Source organism: Cervus elaphus, chromosome 1, assembly GCF_910594005.1.
Source record: "Cervus elaphus chromosome 1, mCerEla1.1, whole genome shotgun sequence".
NCBI lineage: Eukaryota > Metazoa > Chordata > Mammalia > Artiodactyla > Cervidae > Cervus > Cervus elaphus.
Genome location: NC_057815.1, coordinates 64,077,831 through 64,088,624, shown reverse-complemented (window position 1 = coordinate 64,088,624; position 10,794 = coordinate 64,077,831). Strand labels below are relative to the sequence as shown.

General features: G+C 38.3%; 1 protein-coding gene across 1 annotated transcript; it reads right to left on the bottom strand.

Moving 5' to 3' along the window:
• Positions 1–2,402: 2,402 nt before the first annotated feature.
• LOC122702316 (olfactory receptor 51A7-like) lies at positions 2,403–3,338 on the bottom strand. The gene has a single exon (XM_043916027.1). The coding sequence runs from the start codon at positions 3,336–3,338 to the stop codon at positions 2,403–2,405; it is 936 nt and encodes a 311-aa protein (XP_043771962.1).
• Positions 3,339–10,794: the final 7,456 nt, after the last annotated feature.

Genomic DNA, 10,794 nt, shown 5'->3' with positions numbered 1-10,794 from the left:
AATTTATAGGAAATAATTTGAGGTAGCCAATCATTCTTAGTTGGCTATTTACCTTTTTAAAAGTGGAACTATATATGCATGAATATTATTTTATATTCCTTAATATTTTTTCTGTTAGCTCAAAATTATTTCTAGCATTCTTAGTGTAATTGAACATGCCGAATACCAAATACCAAAATACCAAGTATCTAAAAGCATTAAAATCATTATTTTAGAACATATATTTTAAGGCATTTAAGAATATCAGTGCTTTAAAAATTACTGTGCTACTATTAATAGCTTTCCTATTTCTTACTAATAGCAGAACTGCCCCTCTGTTTTCTTTTAGTAAATATGGCTTTTTGAAACCCTGTTGTAAGTTAGAGTAAAAGAAAAGCAAACCTGCTCTGTCTTAAAGAATATTATGAGTTTATTATCAGCTCAAGGTTGCATGCATGCTCAAATGTGTCTGACTCTCTGTGACCCCATAGATTATAGTCCGCCAGGCTCCTCTGTCAATGGGATTTTCCAGGCAAGAATACTGGGATGAGTTGACATTTCCTGTTCCAGGGGATCTTCCTGATCCAGGAATCAATCCCACGTCTCCTGTGTCACCTGAATTGGCAGGCAGATTCTTTACCGCTGAGCCACTTTGTCTCTATTTGATGGTTAAGAGCAAAGACAACATCACTAATTATCAGAGAAATGTAAATCAAAGCTAAAATACAATGAGGTATCACCTCACACTGGTCAGAATGGCCATCATCAAAAAATCTACAGACAATAAAAGGGTGTAGAGAAAATGGAATCCTCTTACACTGATAGTGGGAATGTAAATTGGTGCAGTCACTATGGAGACAGAATGGAAGTTCTTTAAAAAACTAAAATATAGTTATCATGCTTGCATGCCTGCTATGTTGCTTCAGTCGTGTCTGACTCTGTGAGACCCTATGTAATGTAGCCCACCAGGCTCCTAGGTCCATGAGATTCTCCAGGCAAGAACACTGGAGTGGATTGCCATGCCCTCCTCCAGGGGATCTTCACGACCCAGGAATTGATAGTTACCACATGTTCCAGCAATCCCACTCCTTGACATATATCCAGAGAAAACACCAACTCAAAGAGATACATGCATCCCCAATGTTCATGCACCCCCAGTGTTCACAGCACTATTTACAATAGCCAAGACATGGAAGCAATCTAAATGTTCATAGACAGATGAATGCATAAAGAAGAGGTGGTATATTTATACAGTGAGATATTACTCAGCCATAAGAAAGAGTGAAATAATGCCATTTGCAGCAACATGGATGGAACTGGAGATTATCATACTAAGTGAAGTAAGCCAGACAGAGAAGGACAAGTATCATATGATATCACTTATATGTGTAATATATAAAAAGATACAAATGAACTTATTTACAAAACAAAAACAGACTCACAGACTTAGAAGACAAAGTTAGGTTATCAAAGGGGAAAGGTAGTGAGGACAAATAAATTAGAAATTTGAGATTAAAATACACACTACTATATATAAGAGAAATAATCAATAAGGACCTACTAAAGAGCATGAAGAACACTACTCAATATTCTGTATTAAGATAAATGGGAAAAATATCTGAAAAAGAATATGTAACTGAATCACTTGGCTGTATACCTGAAACTAACACCACATTGTAAATCAACTAGGAAAATTGAAAGTCACCCAGTCATGTCTGACACCTTGCGACCCCATGGACTATGGTCCCTGGAATTCTCCAGGCCAGAATAGTGGAGTGTGTAGCCTTTCCCTTCTCCAAGGGATCTTCCTAACCCAGGGATCAAACCCAGGTCTCCTGCATTGCAGGCAGATTCTTTACCAGCTGAGCCACAAGGGAAGCCCAAATCAACTATAACCCAATGTAAAATTAAAAAAAAAAAAAAAACAAGAGCAAAGGGAGAAAATATATAAGCAACTCATATTTGAAAACAGACTTTTTTCATTTAAATGGGAAATCAAGAATTTAAATTGAGTCCCCACAGCAAATACATGGTGCAGGAAATACAGGCTGCTGGAAAGAAAATCAGTAACTGGTTTGGAGTAATGTCTTTAGCTTCCAGCTCCTCTGATATTCATTTTCTATAAGGGAAAACAATCTCTACTTCCATTTTTACATTCTTGTGTTGTAAACACTGTAACTAAAATTCCACATCCATCTATTGATTCATGATTTTAATTATACTACAAAACTATCCCACACATACCTATCAATGCCCATGTAAGTCCTAAGCTCACAGACCTCAATGCCCAGACCATATGTTGTTGTACTGATTACAATCATGACTAGGAAAGATAAGAATGACCCATCCATAATACTTTGCTTAGAAAGGTATTGTTTTATTCCCTGAACCTGGCTGACCTTGCCTCACTTTTCCCCATACCTTTAATTTAGACCAAATTTCCCCAGAACCTTCTCACGAATTTGCTGTGTCTTCACACAGTAGACAATGGGATTCATCAGAGGTGGCACTAGCAAGAAAATGTCAGCAATGAGGATCATGGCCAATGGGGACTTGAGCTTGCCAAAGCGGTGCATGGAAGCCAAAGCTATGATGGGCACATAGAAGATGAGCACAGCACAGATGTGGGAGACACAGGTGTTGAGGGCTTTGAGCCGCTCCTTGTGGGATCCAATTCCCATCACAGTCTTCAGGATGAATATGTAGAACACAGCAATGAACACACTGTCTGTCATCATACAGAGAACAACAAAGAAGCCATAGAAAAAGTTGAATGTGTTGTCAGAGCAGGCAAGCTTCATGACATCTTGATGGCGACAGTAAGAGTGAGAAAGTAGGCTCTTCCTACAATAGGTCAATCTTTTGAGAGTGAAAGGAAATGGGAGCACTAAGAGAATGCTTTTGATGAGAAACGCCACACCTATTTTGGCCACTCTGGCATTGGGGAGGATGGAGCTGTATCTCAGAGGGTTGCAGATGGCCAAAAAGCGATCAAAAGACATGACCAGGAGCACTGAGGACTCCAGATCTGTGAATCCATGGATAAAGAATTCTTGAGCAAAGCAGGCATTTGGGGAAATTCCTGTAGCATTGAGAGCAAAGATCCGCAGCATAGTGGGGAGGGATGAGAGGGACAGTCCCAGGTCAGAGACAGCCAACATGGAAAGGAAATAGTACATGGGTGCATGGAGTGAGGGCTCTGTCCCAATCACGAAGAGTATGGTGCAATTGCCAAGGATGGCCACCAGGTACATGAGGCAGATGGGGATAGAGATCCATATGTGAACATGCTCCAGTCCTGGGATTCCAATCAGGAAGAAGGTGGTGATCTCCACCTTAGAGGAATTGAGAGTGGGCATGATAAATTGATTTGGAAGTATTTATTCCCAGATCTGAAATGACACTTTCAGCAAAGGCCTGTTGTGCACTTCTCCCTCCTTTCAGCACTTTTGTCTGAGACATAAACAGAGAAAACACAGTTTTGAAAGACTTCTCATAAAAGAATAAAGGAATAAAAGAATGAGGCATTCCTTCCAAACAGACTATTGATAATATAGTCAGATAATGGTAACTGACAAGGAGAACCATGGATGTCACACTTCCCCATCAGGTCCTGAGGAAAAAAGTGCCCACATAAAGATATGTTCTGCAAATAAATTTCCCTTTTACTATTAGCTTTTGCCCCTCCCCACCTATAATCTAATTAAACAATTTATACACTCAGGCTGAACTATAGGGTAGCGCTTTCTGCTTGATCCAAAATGAGCCTAGAATTAAGAAGAAAAGAAGAAGAAGAAACTGCAAAAAATAGATTTTAGTAAAGCAGTTAGTAAGCAGTTTCTCCAATTTCTAGAGACATTTGCTCCAAACACTTTTCAAGGCCAGGCTTCTAAAGCTGATTTCACTTACAAGCTCTCTGTAGAGCTTGCTACCACTGTTGGTAGCACCATCCACCAAGTAGAAACAACTGTGACATTGTCAAGGTACAAAATCAGCACTTCCTCAGTTAGATCAAGAGGTGAAGATGAGAGATGGCTCTTAAGCTGAAAGAGGGAAAAAGAGGAATAAATATGTTAAAGAGAGAGATTTAAAAGAGAAAACATCGGAAACTATTACTCTGTGCTAGACATTGTATTAGACAATTTCCACATATAGCTTCACTTTCAAAATATTTGTTCCATTTTTATGTGAACTTGAAAATAAATGTTTATCTGTGAAGCCTCATACACTTACTGATGAACAGGAGATAGTAAAATAGCAGAATTACTTTGAGGATAAGAGATAGTTGGCAAAGTCCTGATCAGTCTGAAACATAATAAGCCTTCTACTAACAATAGTTACTATCAAAAGGGCCCAGGCCATTTGTTTCTCAAGTGCAGTGACTCATGTGGAGAAATTACTCAAGAACTGCAAGTAAATTCATTGCCTTGAGAGAAAGTCCTACATGTTATTACTGAAAGGAATTAAAATTCAGGGGTACTATCTCTAAGATGAATGATATCTCAGACTCTTTATATACATTTTATTTAATTCTCAGAAAAACCTTGTGAAGCAGGTACTGCTATTATCTCTGTTTTATAAATTAAAAAAGAAAGAAATAGCTAATCATGGATATATATGTATATATGTGCTGCATACTCAGTCGTGTCTAACTCTTTGCGACCCCATGGACTGTAACTCAACTGGCTCCTTTGTGCATGGAATTTAACAGGCAGGAATACTGCAGTGGGTTGCCATTTCCCACCCCTGGAGGTCTTCCTGACCCAGGGATCGAACCTGCATCTCTTATGTTTCCTGCATTGGCGGGTGGATTCTTTACCACTGAACCACCTGGGAAGCCCCAGTCATGGATGGAACTAGAATTCAAACCCAGGTGTGTCTTATCCTCTGACTGAATACTAAGGACTGTCTTAGACTGCACCTTATAGTACTTTCCTTGCGTCACATACATCTTACCTGGAGTAGCTAGATTGTTTTCAGGCCCCTCTTCCAATTAACATGAGGCCTTAATATCCTCTACCTGCTCTTTCTTCCGAGACTAAGTAAAGTCCTCTCTTCTGATTTGAGTCTAGTGACTAAGATCCTGTCATCCATGGCCTGACTCTGTACCCATGTCTACCTTCCTATTCTTTGCTTAGATGAATACATTTTACTCTTTCAGCTAATGAGTCTGCCTATTTCCCAGTCCCTATCTCACAGAGTTCCAACTCTATCCAGCATTTTGTCTAACTGTGCATGAACAACTGGATACTTTCTCAGATGAACCGTAGAAAGGTGAATTGAACAGTGGCAATGGATGGCTAAAAGCATTTTAGTGCATTTTTACATTTTCATAGCTTCTTCTCCAAATTTAAGTTAAAAGTATCTTCTTATCAAGTAAACATATCACCAAGAGAAGCTCCCCTATCCCCTTTCCCCCATTGCAGTCTTTTTGTTTTTTTACCTTTGAGCCCTTCCTATGGCAAAAAGTCATCCTTATTCATCATCCTCTCTAAGGCTCAGTTCATAGTTTCCATGTTTCAGACATACCCATGTTACAAAGCCATATTATAAGACAATGTTATGTTAGGGCCCTACTGCACTTACCATGTGACCACACAGTGAAACAGAAATGATTTTAGGCTAGAGGCTTCTCAGCCTCAGTGTACCACGTCTGCTGACCAGCCTTCATCTACAGATCACTCTCTGAGCTGTCTTTTGAGTTTTGTACTTATGGCACACCAATTCCTACAGCTCTGCTATCCTCTGTAAACAAATGATTTCCCTGAGCAACTTCCTAGAAACTCCCAGAAGAGAGCCTGGTGCAGGATTGAGGTTTAACTCACTGGTTCCCACAAGAACATGAAAAGGTCAGACTGCAATAGTCCACAGGTTTTGGAGACTTGAACATATCAAGGAGAGCCTGCCTGAGAGATTAGAGAAAGCAGTTGAAGCTACCAAAACATTATTTAATTCCAAATTAACTGATACATTATTTTAGGCTCATCACTTCTTAGTTTCTTTTTATTTTCTTATAGTCAGTGAAGATGTTTTCCTTTTTAATTATTAAAATGTAAATTACATAGAGTAAGATAGATATATCTGGAGTGTATAGCTCAATTTCAATTTTTATCTACATATGCAACAAAGTAGCATAGAAACAGGAAAGTGCTAAAATCCCCAAATCTGATTAAGAATTTGTCTTTTTCCAGAGAAGGAGAAATATCATATGACATCCCTTATATGTGCAATCTAAAAACAAATAACACAACTTACAAAACAGAAGGAGACTCACAGCCTAAGACAAAGAACTTGTGGTTGCCAGGGGGAAGGATGGGGGGAAGGGATAGTTAGTTTGGGATGGACATATACAGATGGCTATATTTGAAATGGATAACCAACAAGGACATACTGTACATCACAGGAAACTGTGCTCAATATTAAGTAGCAGCCTGGATGGGAAGGATATTTCAGGTGAATGGATATATGTATACGTATGGCTGAGTCACTTCACTGTTCATCTGCAACTATCAAAATATTGTTAATAGGTTATACCTCAATACAAAATTAAAAATTAAAAACAAAATTGTCTTTTTCTTTTTAGTCCTGTTACTTTTTCTTTGTGTATTTGGAACCTTTCCTATTACATGTATAAACAAAGGGCTTCCCAGTTGGCTCTAGAGGTAAAGAATCCACCTGCCAATGCAGGAGACACAAGTGATGTGGGTTTGATCTCCCTGGGTCAGGGAGATCCACTGGAGAAGGAAGCGGCCACACACTCTAGCGTCCTTGTCTGGGAAAGACTAGGGACAGAGGAACTTGAGGGGCTAGTCCGTGGGGTCACAAAGAGTTGGACACGACTGAGCACACATGTATAATATTAAGATTGCTATGACATCTTAATGAACTGATGCTTTTATCATTGCAAAATGTTTCCTTTTAACTTGGTGACACAGTTCAGTTCAGTTCAGTCGCTCAGTCATGTCTGAGTCTTTGTGACCCCATGGACTGCAGCCTGCCAGGCCTCTCTGTCCATCACCAACTCTCAAAGTTTACTCAAACTCATGTACATTGAGTTGGTGATGCCATCCAACCATCTCATCCTCTGTCGTCCCCTTGTCCTCCCACCTTCAATCCTTCCCAGCATCAAGGTCTTTTCCAATGAGTCAGTTCTTAGTATCAGGTGGCCAAAGTATTGGAGTTTCAGCTTCAGCATCAGTCCTTCCAGTGAATATTCAGGACTGATTTCCTTTAGAATGTACTGGTTGGATCCCCTTGCAGTCCAAGGGACTCTCAAGAGTCCTCTCCAGCACCACAGTTCAAAACCATCAATTCTTCAGCGCTTAGCTTTCTTTATAGTCCAACTCTCACATCCATACATGACCACTGGAAAAACCATAGCCTTTACTAGATGGACCTTTGTTGACAAAGTAATGTCTCTGCTTTTTAATATGCTGTCTAGGTTGGTCATAATTTTTCTTCCAAGGAACAAGCATCTTTTAATTTCATGGCTGCAGTCAACATCTGCAGAGATTTTGGAGCCCAAAAAAATTAAGTCTGTCACTGTTTCCACTGTTTTTCTATTTCTTTGCCATGAAGTGATGGGACCAGATGCCATGATCTTAGTTTTCTGAATGTTGAGCTTTAAGCCAACTTTTTCACTCTCCTCTTTCACTTTTATCAAGAGGCTCTTTAGTTCTTCTTTGCTTTCTGCCATAAGGGTGGTGTCATCTGCATATCTGAGGTTATTGATATTTCTCCTGGCAATCTTGATTCCAGTTTGTGCTTCCTCCAGCCCAGCATTTCTCATGATGTATTCTGCATATAAGTTAAATAAGCAGGGTGAAAATATACAGCCTTGATGTGCTCCTTTCCCAATTTGGAACCAGTCTGTTGTTCCATGTCCAGTTCTAACTGTTGCTTCCTAACCTGCATACAGATTTCTCAAGAGGCAGGTCAGGTGGTCTGGTATTCCCATCTCTTTAAGAATTTTCCCGAGTTTGTGTGGTCCACACAACCAAAGGCTTTGGCATAGTCAATAAAGCAGAAATAGATGTTTTTCTGGAACCCTTTCTTTTTCAGTGATCCAATGGGTGTTGGCAATTTGATCTCTGCTTCCTCTGCCTTTTCTTGCTTTAAATTCCAAGTGCCCTGGAATTTATGGTCATATTCACCATTTATATTGGAATGCATGACATTTTCCCCATCCTTTTACACTAAACTTATCTGTGTCTTTTTATTTCCCATGCAGTGAATGTAGTCAGAATGTTTTTTAATCTTGTGTGACAAGAGTTCTTTTGTAATTGGAATCTTTAACCCAATATAGTTAATACAATTATTAATATTTTGATTTTATGTTTGTCATTATTTTGTTTCCTCATTACTTCATCTGTTTTCTCCTCTCAGTCACAACTTTACTCACTTACTCACTTCTTCTGAATCTTTAAATTAAATCAGTTCAAGTAAATTTTGGTATTCCATTTTATTTATTCAGTTGACTGTTTGGCTATACTTTTTTGTTTCTGTTTTTTGTAGTTGCTCCTTGGATTATGGTATGCAACTTATCAGAGTTCACCCATAAATTAATATATTCTACCCCATCCAGAAATCCTACTACTGGGCATATACCCTGAGAAAGCCACAATTCTAAAAGACACAATGTACCCCAATGTTCATTGCAGCATTATTTACAATAGCCATGATGTGGAAGCAACCTAGATGTGAATCTATGGATGAATTATAAAGAAGCTGTGGTACATATATACAATGGAATACTGCTCACCTATAAAAAGAACAAATTTGAGTTAGTTCTAGTGAGGTGGATGAACCTAGAGTTTGTGATACAGAGTGAAACAAATTAGAAAGAGAAAAGCAAATATCACATATTAATGCATACATATGGAATCTAGAAAAATGGCATTGATGAACCTATTTACAGGGAAGAAATGGAGACACACATGTAGAAAATGGGCTTGTGGATGCAGTATGGGAAGAAGAGGGTGGGACAAACGGAGGAAGTAGCAATGGCATATATACACTACTGTATGTAAAACAGATACCCAGTGAGAAGTTGCTACATAACCCAAGGTGGCGTCCAGCTTGGAGCTCTGTCATGACCTAAAATGGTGGGATGGGGGAAGGGAGGGAGGCTCAGTAGACAGATAGTATATGTATAATTATGGCTGATTTGCACTGTTGCACAGCAGAAACCAACAGAACATTGAAAAGCAATTTTTCACCAATTAAAACATAAATTTGAAAAAAAAAATATTATACTACCCCATAGGTAATGTAGGAAACTTTTAACAGTGTGCGTTCGTTTATCTCGTTTTGACCTGTATGTAATTATTGCTGAGTACATATTTCTACCTTTGTTACAAATCTCTCAATGTAGTATAAATTTTTTACCTTAAAAAGTAAATTATCTTTCCTAGGAAATGAGAAAAGATACAAATATTTTATGTTTACTCACATATGCACCCATTTTAATATATGTCATGCTTTTCTGTTTAATCTCAGTTTCCATCTTGTACTGTTTTACATAGCCTGGAGTGCATATAATTTTGGAATAATTGGTTAGAAATCTAACAGGAAGTGGCAGAACATGTCTATTTCAAGGCTCGTCTAATCACATTTGCCAAAAATGGGTCAAATTAGTGAAATCACTGATAAACTATCTTATAGTTTATAAAGTGCCCTCTTAAACATTTGATATTTTGTGTATTATTATTTCCATTTTGTGGATGATTAAACTGAAGTAAAATGTAGGTGGTATGATCTCAAATTAGAACTCAAATATTCTGATAACAAATAGCCTATTCTTTTGCCTATATTGCTGAATCTCTGTGACTGACAAATATCAAGCATCCTTCATCAATATGATTTCCAGCATACTTCTAACTTGAGTGGTTTTCTAATTGTGTTTTGCCTCAGAATTGGTCTCTAGCTCCTATTGGGGTTCCTGGGTACCAAAGAGTTAATGTACTACATCAAACCCTTTCTATTTAAGTTTCCTGGGAGATTACAGAGAGCTAGCTACTTTTTTAGCCCCTTTCCACCCAAGGGGCTGCATCCCAGAGGGAAATAGAAGTAGGTGCATCTAGATAAACTGAATGTTAAAGTTGAAACTTCTTGCTCTTGTCATTCAGGGATACACTGAGCATCCAGTATTGGTATGTGCAAGTAGTTAAAAACTCCCTTTGAAAACCTAAAACTAAGGCTTTGTGAAACACTGCATATCTGAAGAAATGACTATGGGGAGGAAGAAGTAGCTTGAGAGAGAGAGAGACTCTGTGTGTGTGTGTGTGTGTGTGTGTGCGTGCGCAAAGGGAGTATAGATGGGGTTGTGTGGTCTGAAGGTTAAACATAATTTTATTAAATCTAATATTAGCAGGATCCCATTTATTGGATAATATGAAAAGTAATAACAAGCCTTAATGTCAACTGAAAAAATAAAAAACCTTCTTTGGCCAGTCTAGGATTTGATGTGAAAAAGAAATGGTTAGGAAATTTTTGTTGAAATATTTTAAAGTAGCTGATACTTACTAATATACTCAGTATGTAAAAATTATATCAGACTTTCTAAGGTAACTTTGTTAGATAGATATTATTGTTTACAATATTTAACAGAAGAGTAAACACCAGAAGCTTACCCAAGTTCACCCAGCTGGTAATCTGCAAAGATGAGACATATACCCAGATGTTCTTGTATCAGACTTGAGGGTTTATTTCTTACCTTAAAGAATGGAAATTCTAAGAAATCTAGACAATGTTTGAACTGATGACCATCCTCCTTGAAATATTCCTTGGGGATATACTATATCCCACTCTCTTAGT